The 19,291-nt window shown below is 38.8% G+C and overlaps 1 protein-coding gene across 10 annotated transcripts in view; it reads left to right on the top strand.

Annotated features, from left to right (window-relative positions):
- The window catches only part of znf385b (zinc finger protein 385B), a 426,346-nt gene that overhangs the window by 390,804 nt on the left and 16,251 nt on the right, over positions 1-19,291 (top strand). For all 10 annotated transcript variants that reach the window (XM_043693506.1, XM_043693507.1, XM_043693508.1 and 7 more), the window contains one exon: positions 8,008-8,173. In XM_043693506.1, coding sequence (XP_043549441.1) covers positions 8,008-8,173 — 166 coding nt within the window. The remainder of the gene's footprint in view (positions 1-8,007; positions 8,174-19,291) is intronic.

The following is a 19,291-nucleotide window of genomic DNA, read 5'->3' on the forward strand; positions in this document are numbered from 1 at the left end:
TTTCTTTCCAATCAGTGTTACCCCCATTGTCTTAAGATGCAGAGAAAGTACTTTCTCAAGCCTGTTTCAGTTCTGCAGTCTAAAAAGTGCATCTGTTCTGCATCTGTGACAGACAGCTTCTTGAAATAAAACCTTGTTTCAATCTGATAAGTTTGTTTTTTTTTCCAGGCTGGATAATCATAAACAATGTTTCGTTTCCAACATGTGAATATTCTTAATGATAGCGTAAATCAAACAGCAAGAGAGGGTGTTCTCATGCCCCTGGGGTAGTGAGGCGAGGTTGTTGCTGACTAGGTTAATTGCCTTTGCAAAAAATGCTAATCGCTGTTCAGATTGTCTTTTGTGTAATCCATGTTTCATGAAGATTGACCAACCTGTGTAGGTCAGGTGATGCCTGTGGCCATTTTAAGTTCTTGCTTTTGGTCCCTTTTTAAATCATTTCATTGATGAATGTATAGCTGTATGAAAAATTTAGTTATATCTTTGTTACGATCAACTGGGAAAGTTGAAAAGAGAGGAAATGATTCATTCCTCCTCACCTGGTCACAGCAAGTCCCCATATTAAATCAGGAGATGGAGTTCAAAGATCAGTATTTCATATTTTAATCATTACGACTCAATATCATAAGGACAAAAGCAGCAATGTCAGAGGTGATAAAGGAGCGAGATACTACCAAGGTTACCTTGGCAAGTAATAGCAGTATATCCAATCCTATCAGTGATGTAACCACACTGTGCAGAAGGAGTGGATATTGAGTCCACCGGCAGCAAACCGCTATGTCCTGGCAGGTGCTGAGCTTCTTTAGTGATGTTCCAGCTATACCTACCCAGGACAGTAACAAGTATTGTATCATAGGTCTGGTCAGCCTTGTAGACACTGAGCTGAGAGATGAAATAGTAAACCATTCATCATAGAGTAATCAAATCTAGCTGGCTGTCAAAATGGAAGATATGTGGATGATAATGAGTTTGTGTAAAATGAATGAGAGGGAGACAGAGAGGCACTGGACACGATGCATGGAAGAGAATGAGAAGACAACCATGCTGTGTAAGGGGTAGGATGGAAAAACTGTCGAGGACTACAATTTCCACAACCAGAATATGCAGTATACAGATTTTAGTAGTTTCTTTCTCCACCATGCCAACCTGTACCTTTCATGTGAAAATAAAGGCAAACTGAAAAAAAAAGATTTTAAAAGGGAACCAACCTTTTAAGAGCTTGTGGCCCTTCCCAATCCCATGGTCAATGCGTCATGTACTCAGTGCACCACAATATGTGGAGGAATTGGCCTTATCTTATTGTAAGTGCATGTAGTAAAATAAAACAAATGCTCCTGGCACCACTGAACCTATCCAACATTGACACTCTGCTAGTTGAGCTTTAATTGAGAAATTGTGAAACTATTTTACAGAAACATTGTTCAAATACTGACACATTGAATACATTTTTAAACTTACTTTAATTGTTCAAGTTCATTCTGAAAATAATTTATGGATTTTTTTGTTCTGGGAGGGCTGATGACCTGTGTATTTAGGTTCAAAGCTGATGCTGAAAGTTTGCATAAAAGAACGGTAGCAGGCTTTCTAATAATTTTTGATGGAATCATGTTTGACAGTGACATATCTCCAGCCGACAAAAATCCAATTCAGACAAATTGTGTTTAAATCTACAATCCTGCTTGATTACAAAATTAGAAATGTCATGCTGAAGTATGGTGCTTATGAAAGTAAACAAAAACTCCCAGCTACATTTCATTTAGCTTGGTGAGTGCAATCTGAAAGAGAAGATTGACTAATATGATAAATTGTATATTTTATTCAAGTATTATACTAAATATGATTTGAAAAATTACAATTCCATTAGAAGTGCTGCTTAACAAAATTAAAGTTCAGAGCATAAGAAAAACAATAGGTAAATTACAATATCCCAGTTTCATCAACTGGTAATGTTACAACTTTGGCCCAGCCTTGGGAAGACTGAATCTGTTATCTTTGCCACAGTCAAATGCCACTAACTCAATTGTCCTTGTCAGAAAACCTGTCAGACTGTACCTAGAGTTTTCACAGCTTTAGAGTCTTAGTTTATCTTTGAGGAGAAAGTGAGGTCTGCAGATGCTGGAGATCAGAGCTGAAAATGTGTTGCTGGAAAAGCGCAGCAGGTCAGGCAGCATCCAGGGAACAGGAGAATCGACATTTCGGGCATAAGGGCTGCGCTTTTCCAGCAACACATTTTCAGTCTTAGTTTATCGTAGGCTGAGCTGAAACCTCATAAACTGGTTGTTTTGACCATGACAAAATTGCTTCACCACCATCTTTATACTTTCCAGACTTGATTATTCTAATATTTTAGCTGTTGATCTCTACCCTCCCTTCTCTACAAACTTACGTTTCCCTGCTACTCATATTCTGCTCCTAAGTCCATCTGACCATTCCTGGATACATCTCTAACCTCCTGACTCTGATCTCCTAATATACTATCTCTTTAACAACCAGTTATAGCCAAATAATGTTCAACGTAAGTAAGTACCTCCTCAAGTCGCCTTTTCCCAACACTGACAGCGTTCACTTCCAAAACAATGGGACAGGAGTATTTGGATGTCTTTTTGGGGATGGGGGTGGAATGCTGAGAATTACCCAATTTTTGTTTTGTCTAAATGTTGCAGCTGCAGCTCCTACAGTGACACAAAGGAGTTATCCCCATGCTTTCCCACAAGAGCAAGTTTGCTCTTGAATCCATCATAAGCAATAATGATGTGAATTTCTGGCCTGCTCCCATGATATTTGATCACACAATCCTGTGGCTACTGGCTTGCCTCCTGATCTCCAATCTAGCTGTGACTGTGGTATTCAGCCAGAATTTCAGTTTTTGATTTTTTTTTTGACGGGTTCATCTGTACTGCCGAACTTCTAAGATATCTTCAGGTAGTCATTGATAAGCAATCTGCTGTCCGTTATTGGGCTTGCTGGTCAGAATTTTTGATCAGTGCTGTCAACCGCTTTATGTAATTTTCTGAAAATTCCTCAAAAACTGCACCATGTTGTACTATTTATTCCTTTTCTATGTGTTTGATATAGGAGTCTCAGTAATACAAACAATATATAATAAATATGTTGGTTATTTATTGTAAATTAAAATGAAGCATTATATATACGTACTCTGCAAGAATCAGAGCTTATTTATATATCTCTTATTCAGTTGGTCTATACCACACGATGTTAGTGTATAAAGCAGTGGTGATCCCAACACTCCTGTTTGCATCAGAAACTTGGACAACATACCAATGTCACCTGAAGACACTTGAAAAGTTCCATCAAAGCTGCATTTGAAAGATCCTGAATATCAGCTGGGAATATAGAAGAACCAAGATCAGCACGTTGAATGAAGCAAAAGCAACAAGCATTGAAGTCTATGTCTTCAAGAACCATCAACATATCATCAAGTAAGATGGAGCCGTCATGTTGTTTGGATGGAAGACAAGCGTCTGCCAAAACAAATCTTATAATCCCAGTTTAAAGAAGGCAAACGTAGAAGAGGCGGACAACAGAAGGGATTCAAAGACGTTTTAAAAGCCAATATGAAGAAATGTAACATCGACATCAGCAATTGGGAAACCAATGCCAAGGACAGGAAACTTTGGCAAACCATCATCCGAGAAGGAACAGCAACTTTCAAAGCCAACAGATGTGCAGAACTAGAAGAGAAGAGAAGAATACGGAAAGTGAGACAGCAACAACCAAAGCCGATCTGCCATCTGGAACTACTTGTCCTGAATGCGGAAGAACTTTCAAAGCCAAGGTTGGACTCATAAGCCACCTGAGAGCCCATAAATAGATCAACGGAACGAAGATCATCGTCCTTGACTTCGAGGGATAGCCATAACGACGACTCCATATCCACTGGGTCAGATGTAATATGGCATCAGTCCCTTTAATAATTTGTCACTTAAAATATTTTAAAGCGATCCCACATTAGCTTCCCCAAAACTTGTGCAACCTGAGATAGGCAACCATTCAGCAGCATATGGCAGGGCTGGACTGCACACACAATTCAATAGCACTCTGAGTTACATGAAACTACAACGATTCAAGAAAGCAGCTCCCAACATCTTCTCAAGGGCAATTCAGGATGCGCATCAAATGTTGGTTTAACTAGTGACATTCCCATCTGCGAAAGAATTTTAAAAACAGGAATTGGCAGGCAACGTGACAGTTGCATGTTCCTTGTATCACTTTGAATAGGTGTGGGGTGATCAAGCATCATGATCTACACACCCAAAATCGGGGGCTGTCCAATTTAGCACCCTACATATACAGATCTACTCGATTTCCCTTGTTAGTTCACCTTTCTCCAATGTTCCTCAAATTAAGTGATCTGTCGTTACAAATCCACATGATCTGTTTATGAGTAGCCCGTATGTAACTAATGTTCCTGAAGAAGGGCTAATGCCCGAAACGTCGATTCTCCTGTTCCCTAGATGCTGCCTGACCTGCTGCGCTTTTCCAGCAACACATTTCCATCTCGTATGTAACTAATCTCAATTACTACACTTTATTATAATTTCTAATAAATTAATAGTGCCAATGTAAGCCTGCCTGATGTGCTATTATTTTCTCATTTTGGACATTGCTGCCCTCCAATTCTGTTCTACAATTTCAGGGTATTTTGGAAGATAATAATTCTGTGCTGTTGCTTTTGTTTTTATCAACATTCTTCAACATTCTGAATGGAAGTCATCCACTGACTCTGATATTATTTCATAAGAAATATGAACAGGAGTAGGTGATTCAGCCTTTCAAACTTGTTCTATCATTTGATAAGATCATAGCTCATCTGACTGTAGCTTTAACTCTTCCTTGTGGTGCAGTGGTCATGTCCCTACCCTTGACCAGGAAACTTGGGTTCAAGTCTCACTGCTCGTGAGATGTGTAATGATCTCACTGAGTAGGTTGATTAGAAAAATAGATGACAAAATTTCCTGTCTGTCTCCCATTCTTAATCAAAAATCAAACTCAATCTTGAATATATACAATAGCACTGTTTTCTGTTGAAGAGAATTTTTAAAAATTGATAACCCTCTGAAAAAAGAAATTCTATTTCATTTCCACTTTAAATCAGAGATCTCTTATTTTGAAGCTGTGTCCCTAGTTCTGAATGCTTCCATGAGAGGAAACATCCTCTCAGTATCTACCCTGTTAAGTTCCTCAGAATCTTCTATGTGTCAATACAATCACCTCACACCCTTTTAAATTCCTTTGAGTACAGGCCCAAGCTGCTCATTTTTTCCTCATAAAACAAATTCTCCCTGTGGCACTCTTCCCAGGGAGTATGATTGGTTGCACAATTATCAACACACAAATGTCCATCACTTGCAGAAAAATATAACATGAAATTCAGTCATTTGGTTCATACTTGATAGTCTGTTCTACAGTGGTGATATTATAGCGCATGATGAGTTAAGCATTTAGAAATATCCATAAGCTACTGTCAATCATTTTAAAGCAATCTGTCTGAGAACAAATTCCAGTGGATAAATTTCTGTGAGATCTTATATCATCCTCTCAACTTGGTGGAGGATCAGCAGAAATTAGAGAAGCAACATTTATAACAATTTGTATGGTACAGATTCCAAAGTACGATCTCAGTATTTTTTTGATCATTTTATTTATATAAGAGTCTATTACATTGAAAATGTTTTAACATGCAATTGTTGTTATATAGCTGATCAAGTACTGACATTAAACTAAGATTGAAGCAACAGAGCTAATATGATTTTGGAGATGCCAGTTTCAGACTGGGGTGTACAAAGTTAAACATCACACAACACCAGATTATAGTCCAACAGGTTTATTTGGAAGCAATAGCTTTCGGAGCACTGCTCCTTCGTCAGGTGGCTAGTGCTTCCAAATAAACCTGTTGGACTATAACCTAGTATTGTGTGATTTTTAACAGAGTTAATAAGGTGCGATTATAGTTGTATCACCGAAACAATGTTTTTATTTGTTACTGCTAACAATGGACAATGGCAGTGCCATTTATTTATGACACTTTGGAGGCTTTTTAAGTTGAAGACACCATGAAAAAGTCGGTTTTTGTTATTTTGTGTTGACAATAATGACAATAACTCTGCATTTTAGGTACCTACTAGTTATATTTGAGAAAGCCAACTGATGTTTTCATACTGTAATTTATTTCAAAATCTATTTTCTGAGTGACATTTTGGCAATAAGGTTTGAAGTTGTGAATAATGTGGGACAACAAAGATATGCCACTTCAAAATGAAATAACACACATATAAAAACTCAGGGCTTTTTTCAGCTGATTGAACAATTCAAGAGTTAATCACGTTATTTCCATGAATAGGTATTTTCTGAAATATTAGTAGGAATTGCTAAATTTGTTCTATTACTATTTTCCTCAAAACATTTTAAAACTTTAACTTGAAGCTGATGAAAATTATGGAACCACTTCTAACCATTATGTAACCAAATGTTATAATTTCCATGTTTTTTTTCCCAAATCATTACCATAATAATCATATGGTGCTGGAATCATTTAAGAACAGAGAACGACTATGATTTTGAGGTAACATGGTTGGTACCTAGAATGAAATGAAAGAGACAATAGGACCACCATGCAATGGACTTTTCTGGTGACTTTCAGTAATATAAATATAAGCACAACTCTCTTGCCTATGACAGAATCATTTAGAAGCCATGAACTTCTCAGGGCAAAGAAGTTTTTGGAGGCAAGTCAACCTACATAGTTAAAGATTGTAATGAAGTAAACCTGACAGTAGTGGGATATGTCCAGGTCATTTTGGGAATGGCATTTTTAATACAGAGGATTAACAGAGGAGTAAAAATTAAATTATGCATATGTAGGTTACTGGGTGGAGAAATTTAGTGACTAACTATTGCTTCAACTTTTATTTGTGAAAAGGAAAAACTGGCATTTATTAATACATAGAGGTCCCATTTGCATTGTAAACGAAATGAATTATAGTCAACGTTCTACAATGTTTAAGTTCTTTCTTTAAATTACTTGTGTTTCAACAGGTGTCATATATATAGATGGGGATTGATTGAAGTGAGTCATTGACAGTAGTAGGTTTACACTGATATTGCAGGCTAAGAGTTTGTTGCAAATATCAGCAGAAAGACTTACTAGTAGATAATTGACTAATAAGCCTTTCTATTGGGTGCAAAGAAGTTTCCTTTGTTTTATTTATTAATATAGCCTGTGTTCTACAATTATGTATAATCTGAGCCGATGAGTGCCTACTGCAGTATTAACAAGGACAGCAAATGTCTTCAATTTTATACGTAATTGTCCAACAGCTTTTCTTAAAATAAACTAAAGAACTACACTGATCAATTAGATCAATGTTATTCATATTTGTTTATGCAACTGACAATGATGCTGCATATGTGTAATTAACTATTTTTCTTTATCACCTCGAAGTAATTTTAAACTAATCATTGGTGATCTTAATGCTGCAGACATCTTTTCTCAGAGAAGATATCCATTAACAATCATAAAGATTTTGTTTTGTGTTCCCGTGTTTGTGCAATCTGTGTCTACTGTTTTCGTGCCTTGCTTCACTATTGCCAACACAGTGAGCTGTATCCAAGATGGTTAGTTGGAACGATACAATCATGTGTTCTAGATACATCTTTGTATGTACCAGCCAAATGTTTCTCATACAAAGTATATTTTACCAGTAGCACTGTGGTCTATACAGTCACTCTGTTTCATTGCGTTAATAGCATGCTTCCTGTAAGTTTCTTTTGTTTGAGTAGAATGACGTTATTAACTAGATGAAGTTAATACATATCTTTCAATAGAGGCACCTATTTACCTCACTAATTTGCTCGCAGTTTTCTGACATAGCCCATTTATGCCTGGTGCCTATTATTGAAAGGTTTTTTTCTGTATTGTCACCCATGAAGTTAGTGAAAGTATGAGAAATGAGCCTGATTGCATGGTTCATTTGTTCTCCTTTGTAGAGCCAAGCCGAGGCGCACTACAAAGGCAGTAAACATGCCAAGAAGCTCAAAGCACTGGAGGCCTCGAAACATAAGCAGAAAACTGCTCCTACCAACGACAGCACAAAGGCTATCACCTCCTCCACCACAACCACTGCAATCACTCCCAACAGCTCTGAAAAAACAGGTTAAAAAAATCTTTTGTTCTTCTCATTCATATTCTTTCTTTCTTTGTGTTGTATGTTTGCATGAAACTGCTTATTTCTGCTTTTACTGTTATATGTTTTATTAATGCTGTTTGCTTGATCATAATGAATGGCTGTCTAATTATTTAATAATGATGGAACATATGACATTATAACTGTGAATTCAATCAATTGCAGCTGTATTTTGTTTCTTTTGTCAACAGGGTTGGCTTTATTTAATAAACCATTTAAATGACACATTATACTTGAGGTTACATTCCAATGATACTGTGTTTTTTTGCACAATCTCACTTTTCATTTTTTTAAACCTGTCAATGATGCTGGACAAATCAACCTATTAGAGAATCAGAAATTAAGCTTAGTATTTAGCAAAAGATGTCAGGAAAATACAGAAGCCTCTATGGTATTGGACTGGTTCCCTAAGTAGATAAAGTGTAATTTTACAAAGCTCCTGTGGTAGCACAAACTTGTAAAGTTACTACTTATGTTTGAATAGCGACAGACTGTTTCAAATTAAGGAAATGCAAAATAATATTTAATGTGGCTCTTATGATTCTAAGATAGTTCTCGTTTCAACACATTTAATTTGAAACATCTAATTTAGACCTGCTTTAAAATACCCTGAATAATGCACTCATCAATATGTTTAATTTTAATACTGAGAAAAAGCACAAGCAAATTAAGATGCACTTTCTAATGTTAAAATAACAATTCACATTTTCAGAACTTCAAACAAAGCTTTCAATTCAATTTATCAGCAGTGGCATTCTTAAAATCTTTAAGTAAAAACAAAGTAGATATCAGTGTAAAAGAAACCTTTGAAGCCTCAAAAATAAATCCTTCCACAAATTGGGATGGATTTATATGCCAAGTAAAATGTGAACCACTGGCATAGGTGTGAGTGGTCTCTATCTTTTGTTGTTCATCATATGGGGTCTGCTGGGTGTGGATATCTCTGAATTCCTGCACATCTTCACAGCATAGCTCATATTGTCTACTTGATCCCTTGTTCTCAGTCATGCCTTACTCGTAAGTAAAACATCTATTTATGGGTGGTATGATTGGGACTGGCTATTAATGCGAGTATAGCACACTGTGGCAGATAAAGGGAGCCAATTTATACATTGAGTATGTTCAAAAACATAGTTTTTGGGGTAGATAAAATCAGATTCTGCTTCACACTTAGAACAAAAGTATTTTCCTTAGGTTAGGGGAGTTCAGAATGAGGGGGGCATATTTTGAAGGTGAGAGGAAAAAGATTTAGAAGTGACCTGAGGAGCAACCTCTCCACACAGAGGGTGGTTAGTGTGGGGAATGAACTGCCAGAGCAAGTGATAGATACCGGTATAACTACAATGTTTAAAAGATATTTGGACAGGTATATGAATAGGAAGGATTTAGAGCGCTATGGGGACAAACACAGCCATTTGAACTAGGTTAGTTTGTGAATCTTCGTTGGCATGGATGGATTGGACCAAATAGTCTGTTTCTGTGCAGTATGACTCTGTGACTCTACACTTGGCTTGACTTATACAACCAAATTATGGTAGCTTGAACATTTAATAGTACAATGGCACATTTAAAAAATCAGCATTAAATGTTATTCTTTAAATCCCCATCTACTAATAGTATTTTAAAGGAATTTGTAACACAGTATTCAGCTATGCATACTTATGCCTTAAGGGCCTTTTAGAGTCAATTCTCTAAACAGCTGGCAAATAACTGAATGTTTCTGGCAGCAACTCTTTTATTATTCACAAGAGTTTTGATAAAGAACTAACGTGAGTTCTTAATGTGAAATTCTTGAAAATTTCATTGTGATTATACTTTCTGATATGTTTAAAAATGTCTGTGTCATTAATACTGTGAATAAAGTGCAGTTTGAGCTTGATTATCCTTTCATTTTGTTGTTGCCATTTTCTTGAACAAATAATTAATGGAAAATAGAGCTGTTGTTCACTGATTCTCTCCACATACAGTGATGATGCTAATCTCCTGATGCTCATAGAAGTTATGATCACACAATTGCAAACTGGTAAAAGAGGCCATTTGACCCAAGTACCTTATACTTTTGTGGAAACATACTTTCCCTCCTAGCTTCCATCCCAGCCTCAAATTGTCCGGTGAATGGATAAGGTTTCTTTATCTTTACTTTTTTGAAAGAAGGAAGGAAGAATGATAGTAAAAAGCTCTGAGCTCTTCTGAGATTGGTGCTTAATGTTCAGATGTTTGGTGCCCAATGTGAAGTGGCAGAAATGAGGGATAGTATAATGGTGAAAGGAGATTGTGCAGAATGAATGAGTAGGAGGAGGTGGTGATGATGCAGTGATTGACGATGGATTAAGGAAAATAGAAAAAAAAAATTGCACAATTCCTGTATGTGTATGGAGAGTTTAAATAAGACATAAGATTCTTACCTTTGAAATTCTGTTGAGGTCATTAAATGGGGTTTTGGCAGAAGTCACCCTGGGCATTCTATTCCTTGAACTTAACTTCTCATGGCCTCTTTGCACTGGTATTGTAGGGCTTTATTTCCCCCCACAACCAGCACTGAGGGAGGTGGAGGTTGGATAGGATCACCTTTTCAGGTTCACCCACCTAGACTAATTTCATTGGAGAATCTTGGCATTTTCAGAACCTCTTATAGCTACTTTCTACCTAAGAAAGGAGTTCCAGGATATTGACACCAATGATGGTGTTAGGGTTGGGTGAGACTCAAAGAGAATCTTGCAAGTGATATTGCTACCGTGCATCTGTCACTCTTCTTCTTAGTGGTAGTAGTCAAAATCGACAGAAGCTTGTCAAGTTGCTCTGGTAAAAACAATGACTGCAGATGCTGGAAACCAGATTCTGGATTAGTGGTGCTGGAAGAGCACAGCAGTTCAGGCGGCATCCAAGGAGCTTCGAAATCTTGGATGCTGCCTGAACTGCTGTGCTCTTCCAGCACCACTAATCCAGAAGTTGCTCTGGTAAATCTTTTATATGATACACGCTCCCAGTGTGAATGCTTAAAGTCATAGATGGGGTTCAGATCAAATGAGTTGCTTTGTTCTGAATGAGGTTGAGCGTCTTGACTGAAGTTGGAGCTGAACTCAATGAGGCAGTTAAAGAGTGTTTGATCACATTCCTGATTTATGCTTGTCTTGATGGTGATCAAGATTTAGGGAGACAGGAAATGATTTTGTCACTGTTGCATTTCCACTGACTTGCTCTTGTAGCAAAAAGTATTTATATGAATGGGCTAATTAAATTTCTGGTTAATGTTTGCTGCCAGGATGTTTTAGGTGAGGATTTAGTAATAGTAATGCTGGTGGACATCAAGAGCGATAGTTAGATTCTCTCTTGACAGACACAAACATTGCCTGATACTTGAGCATTTTAAAGGTTCTTTGTTGCTTATAACCTAAGCCTCAATATTGCCCAAGTCTTGCTGCATCTGGCAAAGATTGCTTCTCTGACAGTTGAGCAGTTATCATTGAACATTCTCACTTCTGACCTTATGTTGGATGGGAGATCATTAATGAAGCTGCTGAAGATTGTCGTCTCAGGACATTATAGAACATAGACATAGAACATAGAAAAGTATAGCACAGAACAGATCCTTTGGCCCACGATGTTGTGCCGAGATTTAATCCTAATGTCAAATATAGTAATTTGACCACACACCCCTCAACACACTGCTATCCATGTGCTTGTCCAGCAGTCGCTTAAATGTCCCCACTGACTCTGCTTCCACCACCACAGCTGGCAACGCATTCCATGCATTCACAACTCTCTGCATAAAGAACCTACCTCTGACGTGTCCTTTATACCTTCCTCCTAATATCTTCAAACTATGACTTCTCGTACCGGTCAATCCTGCCCTAGGGAAAAGTCTCTGGCTATTGACTCTATCTATTCCTCTCATTGTTTTGTACACCTTGATCAGGTCTCCTCTCTTCCTCCTTCTCTCCAGAGAGAAAAGTCCAAGCTTTTTCAACCTTTTTTCATAAGGCAAGCCTTCCAGTCCAGGCAGCATCCTTGTAAACCTTCTTTGCACCCTCTGCAAAGCCTCTGTGTCTTTCCCATCGTAGAGCGACCAGAAGTGGACACAATATTCCAAGTGTGGCCTCACCAGGGACTTGTAGAGCTGCAGCAAAACCTCGTGGCTCTTAAACTCGATCCCCCTGTTAATGAAAGCCAAAACACCATATGCTTTCTTAACAACCCTATTCACTTGGGTGGCAACTTTGAGGGATCTATATACTTGCGCATCCAGATCACTCTGAATCTCCACACTGCCAAGAATTTAATCCTATATTCAGCAATTGAGTTTGACCTTCCAAAATGCATCACTTCACATTTATCCAGGTTGAACTCCATCTGCCATTTCTCAGCCCAGCTCTGCATTCTGTCTATGTCACTCTGCAGCCTACAGTAGCCCTCTGTACTATCGACGACACCTCCAACCTTTGTGTCATCTGCCAACCCACTAACCCACCCCTCAACCTCCTCATCCAAGTCATTTATAAAAACTACAAAGAGCAGAGGCCCAAGAACAGAGCCCTGCGGGACCCCACTCAACACTGTCCACCAGGCAGAATACTTTCCATCTACAACCACTCTCTGCCTTCTGTCAGCTCTCTGCCTTCTGCTTTCTATACTGAAGGAACTCTAGTGGTGAGTTCCTGGATCTGAGTATTGAGCTCTGACAACCAAAACCATCTTCCTTTTTGTTCAGACTGACTCCAATCAATGAAGATTTTCCCCAGTTCCCAATGATTCCAGCTTTTCTTGGGATTTTTGATGCCGCACTCAGTCAAATGCTGCCTTGATGTCAAAGTAGTCACTGTCACTTCACCTCTGGAGTTTAGATAGTTTAGACTTAGCAAATGAAGTCAGGAACCAATATGTCCTGAAGGAACCCAAACTGAGTGACAGTGAGCAGGGTATTCCTTTCTATTTGCCATTGATAGCACTATTGATGACATGTTCCATCATTTGCTTAAGATTGAGAGGAGATTGATAGGATAGTAACTGGCCAGGTTGGATTTAGCCTACTTCAGGTGGGCAGGTAAAATCTGGGCAGTTTTCCACATTGTTGATTAGATGCCAGTGTTGCTTTCTCCTGTTGGAGATGGTCATTAACTGGAATTTGTATGGCACATAAGTTATTTTCCCCTTATCAGCTCAAGCCTGGATACTATCCAAGTCTTGCTGAATGTGGATATGCATTGCATTGATATCTGAAGAGTCACAATTGGTGCTGAACTTTGGGTAACCATCAGTGAGCTCCGGATGAAGGGCTTTTGCCTGAAACGTCGATTTTCCTGCTCCTCAGATGCTGTCTGATCTGCTGTGCTTTTTCAGCACCATACCCTCGACTCTAGTTTCCAGCATCTGCAGTCCTCACTTTCGCTGACTTGACATCAGAGAGCTTTCCCAATTCTGATCCTATGTTGGAGAGACGTTTATTATTGAAGTAGTTTAAGATGATTAGACTGAAGATACTGCATTTAGGAAGTTGTGTCATTATTTCCTGGGGCTGAGATAATTGACTTCCAACAACCACGACCATCCTTTTTTGTCCTAATATAATTCTGGAGAGCTTTCCCCCATTCATCAACTTCAGTTTTGCTTGGGCTCTTTGATGCTACAATTGATCAAATGCTGCCTTGATGTCAAAAGCAGTCACCCTCATTTCCCGTCTTGAGTTCAACTCTTTTGGCCCTTCAAACTTGTCCTGCCATTCAGTACAATCATGGCTGATCATTCAACTCAGTACCTTGTTACTGCTTTTTCCCCATTCCCCTTAAACTTTGAAAGTTTAAGCTCTTTTGTACAAAGGGTCCAGGAAGAGGCTATCAAATTCTGAAGAAGGGGAGTTGAGGCCACAGTTCAAATAATTGCAATGGGTGATAGAGAAGATAATTCTGCCTGCTATGATTACAGTAAAGGGATTATTTTTGGATTAATGAGATTATATTTTTACTGCGTTTTGAACTCTAAGTGTGTGCTACATGTAAATAGTTTAGTTAAGTCTATTTTATCTTAATTTCTTTTGCAAGAGAAACATCTGTTCTATTGTTATATCAAATCTAACCCATCGTATGCTTATGTTTCACTGAGAGACAACCTTATTAAAACCAACCAATCCAAATGTCATCTAACAAGCCAGATTACAGTCTGTGGTCTTACTTGCCCAGTAATAACATCAAGTGGAATTCTAACAGACTCAACTTCTTTAAAGCATTGCAATGATCTTCCAGGGAGTTTCCTGTCACAACCATGGCACGTGGCCTTTATCTCAATGGGTTTGGAGTGCATGAGTAAAGTCCTGCTAGACTTGTTTCGAGCTTTGGCGAGCAGTACTGTGTATTACGATAAGTAGCTGAGTAAATTGGGCAAATATTCTTTGAAGTCTGCAAGATTCCGAAGGAGCCTGACAGAGTTGACACTGATATTTCAGCTCGATGGACAATCTAGAACATAGACCACAAGAAACGGGGATTATCATTTCCTGCTGCGATCAGGATAAATAACTTCATTCAAACGGTTGTCAATCTTTGGAATTCTCTGCCTCATAAATATGTAGATTACTCTATTATTGAGTTTATTTAAACACAGATTTTAGTGGTTTCAGATGTAAGGAAATATGGGGAGTGGTGAGAATTGAACTGTAAGTTTAGCCATAATCATATTGACTGTCAGAGCAGTCTTGATGATCCATATTTGGCAAATAGATTAAAGGAGTCTCCAAAGGGTTTTTACAAATACATTAAGAACAAAAGGGTAACTAGGGAGAGGATAGGATCCCTCAAAGGTCAGCAAGGCCACCTTTCTGTGGAGCCGTAGAAAATGGGGGAGATTAAACGAGTATTTTGCATCACTGTTTACTGTGGAAAAAGACATGGAAGATATGGAATGTAGGGACATAGATGGTGACATCTTGAAAAATTTCCTATTACAGAGGAGGAAGTGTTGGATGTCTTGAAACACATAAAAGTTGATAAATCCTCAGGACCTGATCAGGTGGGAAGCTAGGGAAGTGATTGCTGGGCCTCTTGCGGAGATGTTTGTATCATCAATAGTCAAAGGTGAGGTGCCAGAAGACTGGAGGTTGGCTAATGGGGTGCCACTGTTTAAGAAAGGTGGTAAGGACAAGCCAGGGAACTATAGACCAGTGAGCCTGATGTCGGTGGTGGGCAAGTTGTTGGAGGGAATCCTGAGGGACAGGATGTTCATGTATTTGGAAAGACAAGGACTGATTAGGGATAGTCAACATGGCTTAGTGCATGGGAAATCATGTCTCACAAACTTGATTGAGTTCTTTGAAGAAGTAACAAAAAGGATTGATGAAGGCAGAGTGGTAGACGTGCATCTATGTGGACTTCAGTAAGGTGTTCAACAGGTTTCCCCATGGGAGACTGGTTAGCAAGGTTATATCTCATGGAATACAGGGAGAACTAGCCATTTGGATGCAAAACTGGCTCAAAGGTAGATGACACAGGGTGGTGGTGGAGGGTTTTTCAGACTGGAGGCCTGTGACCAGTGGAGTGCCACAAGGATCGGTGCTGGGTCCACTACTTGAAGGTGTAGTGGACAGCAAAGAGGGTTACTTTAGATTACAACAGGATCTTGACCAGATGGGCCAATGGCCTGTGAAGTGGCAGATGGAGTTTAATTTAGATAAATGCGAGGTGCTGCATTTTGTGAAAGCAAATCTTAGCAGGACTTATACACTTAATGGTAGGATCCTGGGAGTGTTGCTGAACAAAGAGACCTTGGAGTGCAGGTTCATAGCTCCTTGAAAGTAGAGTTGCAGGTAGATAGGATAGTGAAGAAGGCATTTGGTATACTTTCCTTTATTGGTCAGAGTATTGAGTGCAGGAGTTGGGAGGTCATATTGCGGGTGTACAGGACATTGGTTAGGCCACTGTTGGAATATTGCGTGCAATTCTGGTCTCCTTCCTATTGGAAAGATGTTGTGAAACTTGAAAGGATTCAGAAAAGATTTACAAAGATTGGAGGGTTCTGAGAATTTGAGCCATAGGGAGAGGTTGTGTAGGCTGGGGCTGTTTTCCCTGGAGCGCCGGAAGCTGAGGGGTGACCTTACAGGGGTTTATAAAATCATGAGGAGCATGGATAGGATAAATAGACAAAGTCTCTTCCCTGAGGTGGGGGTGGTTTGGGGAATCCAGAACTAGAGGGCACAAGTTGCTGCCTGACCTGCTGTGCTTTTCTAGCACCACTCTAATCTTGACTCTGATCTCCAGCATCTGCAGTCCTCAGTTTCGCCATATAATTGTCATGTCATTCCCAGGAGAGCTGGCTTTGACTAATTAAAGACTTGTTGATGAGCATGTTGGCTAGGGAGCAGATGCTGCTATTTCCTTGTCATTGATTTTGGAGGATCTTGCAAAGGCATTGCCAGTGGTACTCTCCAGTGCTCTCAGGTGCAATCTGTATGTGCATTTTTTTTTGGCGTGTGGAAAAATCATCAGGATGGAGAAGGAACTAACTGTGAATAGCAAGAGGAGCATAGGAGCAGGATTAGACCCTTTGGACTAATGGACCTGCTCCAACATGATACAAGATCATGGACAATCATTTACCTCTGTCCCACATGTGACCTATTAAGGGTGGCAGATTTCCTTCCCGAAAGGGTATTAGTGAACCAGATGTGTTTTCAAAGCAACCGACAAAGTTTCGTGGCACTATTTCTTTTAATGCCAGTGTTATTCATTGAATTTTAATTCTGCCAGCTGCCATGGTGAGATTTAAGCCAGAGCTTTAGTCTGAGCTTCTGGACTACTCATCCCTGTCATTACCAGCACTGCACCATTTCCCTCCTATCCCACTACTGCCAGCAAAATTGCAGGAGTATGAAAGTGACAGTAAAAGGAGTTGCAGTGATATGCACAGCTTTGGTTAGAGAAGATTGATAAGATGCTGGAGAGGGAGAATGTGTGGGTGCACAGGCTGCTAATAGTATTGAGCTGAACAGAGGTATGAGAGTGGGAGTCTTATCTTGACAGTTCAGATCTTTGATTTATTTCTTCAGTGTTGTTGACAAGTCCTCGGTACAGTGTTATGTACGTTCCACTGCTTTGACCATCTCTGCCTTCAGTTGCCAGGTAGGTTTTCATGGTGCCTTTCCCTAATCATGTGAAGCAGCAGCACCTTCTCACTGCTCTCTTCCACTACAAAGGGATTTAGAAGATTGCCAAAAACATTTGGGTGGCTTTGCAGTGCTTATTCTTATAAATACATGCCCTTATGAAGTGCAGGCAGCTTTTAAATGTCACTACTCCTACTTCAGTTCCTTTACCTCCAATGAGTGAGTTGCCAGCAATCAACAGAGAAACATTAATGGTTCCTATGTCATTACAAAAGCAGCCTCCTGCCCACATCATCATGTACCATTGAAAACAAAGATAGAATCTAAGTTGAAATCTTTTTAAATTGGGATTCTTTAAAATAAATGCTAACATGACTGTGGATGAGTTAATGGAACTCAAAGTAATTTTATCCTTCAGTTCCCAGAACTGCCTAACATTCTACAATTATGTGTGTCCAGTTTTGTCATTCAAAAAGATGATATTCTTCAATATTTATAATTGAAACTCTTCATGTTTCTATGTTGAATAAAAATTAACTACTCAACAGCTCTGAAATATCAAATATAGTGTAGCCTTTGTATTATTTATTGATAGCACGAAGTGAAGTAGTATTGTGTTGTATGAATTAAATATTTCTAATCACCTTGGGGAACATCCAAGAAATTAGATTTCTGAACTGGACCATGTTAAGTGCTACAGTTCCCAAGCAAAATAATCTCTTAGTTTGAACTTTCATGGAATGAAGATACAAAGGACCAGTGCATTTTAAGAATACTGCAAGGGTATATGTAGTGCTATTATTACATTGTAATAAAGCTACTTGCTTTTAAATTTATTAATAAATTTACTTGTCAGCAATAAAGAAATTCACAACTTAGGTGTGATTTAATGATTCAATCCATAAGCTGCCTTCTGGAACACGACTTAACCCTGTCTCAAACATATTATACTATTTAATTTCATGCAAGGTATCCTGACATGGCTAATGAGCAAACTAATGAGTTTATGAAATACCATTACCTAGTATTCCAAAAAAGTTAGGCAATGAAATGGAATGTCACTTACTTCATCATCAAAAATCACTGAACCTCATATGAGATACCAAAACATTAGTGAATGAATTTTCATTCTACAACATTGTAGTTCCAAAAGGAGCACATTACAATGTATCACCAAAGTTACCTTTGATTATGTAAATTCTGAAGATAGTTAAGAATTTTAAGAAATATTTTAGTAAGGTGTAAACAAGGATAAGGTATTATAACATTTTTATTGAATAGAATTTTGGAATAATTGGAAGTTGTATTGTTGGTACACAGATGATCTTTCAACATGTTTCACTCGTCAAAAGCAATTTAGTGCAGGTGCTGGGCCTCAGGAATACAAACAAGAGATGCTGGAAAGACCCAGCAGAAATTGAAGCAGCTGTGGCGAACTGTGCAGAGTTAATGTCTCAGATGTGTGCCTTTCATCGGGAGCTTTCTCACTTGTCAGGTCTCCTTCAGTATCATCACTGGACAATATCACCCAGATCTTCCAGAATGTGGAATGTTGGAGACTGGACCTATGACCCGAGATGACCATTTCCCTGAATAGCTGCCAAGAAATGTTGGACAGAGAAATTTTAGTTAACTCCTGGGTAATGCCAGAACTGATCTGCAAAGAATCAACCCGACCATCGCAACCCCCTCCCAAACTAACACCCTAATATTTGCCCCCCCCCCCCAATAAAACAACTTGACTACCCTTTCTGCTACTGTACATGATTAGCCTCCAGACAAGATCCAACTAACTCGCTGACATGTCTACCCCTTTTAGACCAAAGTATGGAGCAACATCGACTAGGAGGAAGGTTTGAGCAATGTGACGATCTGTCATTTCTGATGATTCTTACTCCTTAGAGGTTCAAGCTGATAGATTGTGCAGTGCCTCCTAATAGCATGCAAACATGTCAATGAAGCATGTAAATATAGAGCTGTGAACATTAAACAAAATGTA

The sequence above is a fragment of the Chiloscyllium plagiosum genome, chromosome 7 (genome assembly GCF_004010195.1).
Source record: "Chiloscyllium plagiosum isolate BGI_BamShark_2017 chromosome 7, ASM401019v2, whole genome shotgun sequence".
Taxonomy (NCBI): Eukaryota; Metazoa; Chordata; class Chondrichthyes; order Orectolobiformes; family Hemiscylliidae; genus Chiloscyllium; species Chiloscyllium plagiosum.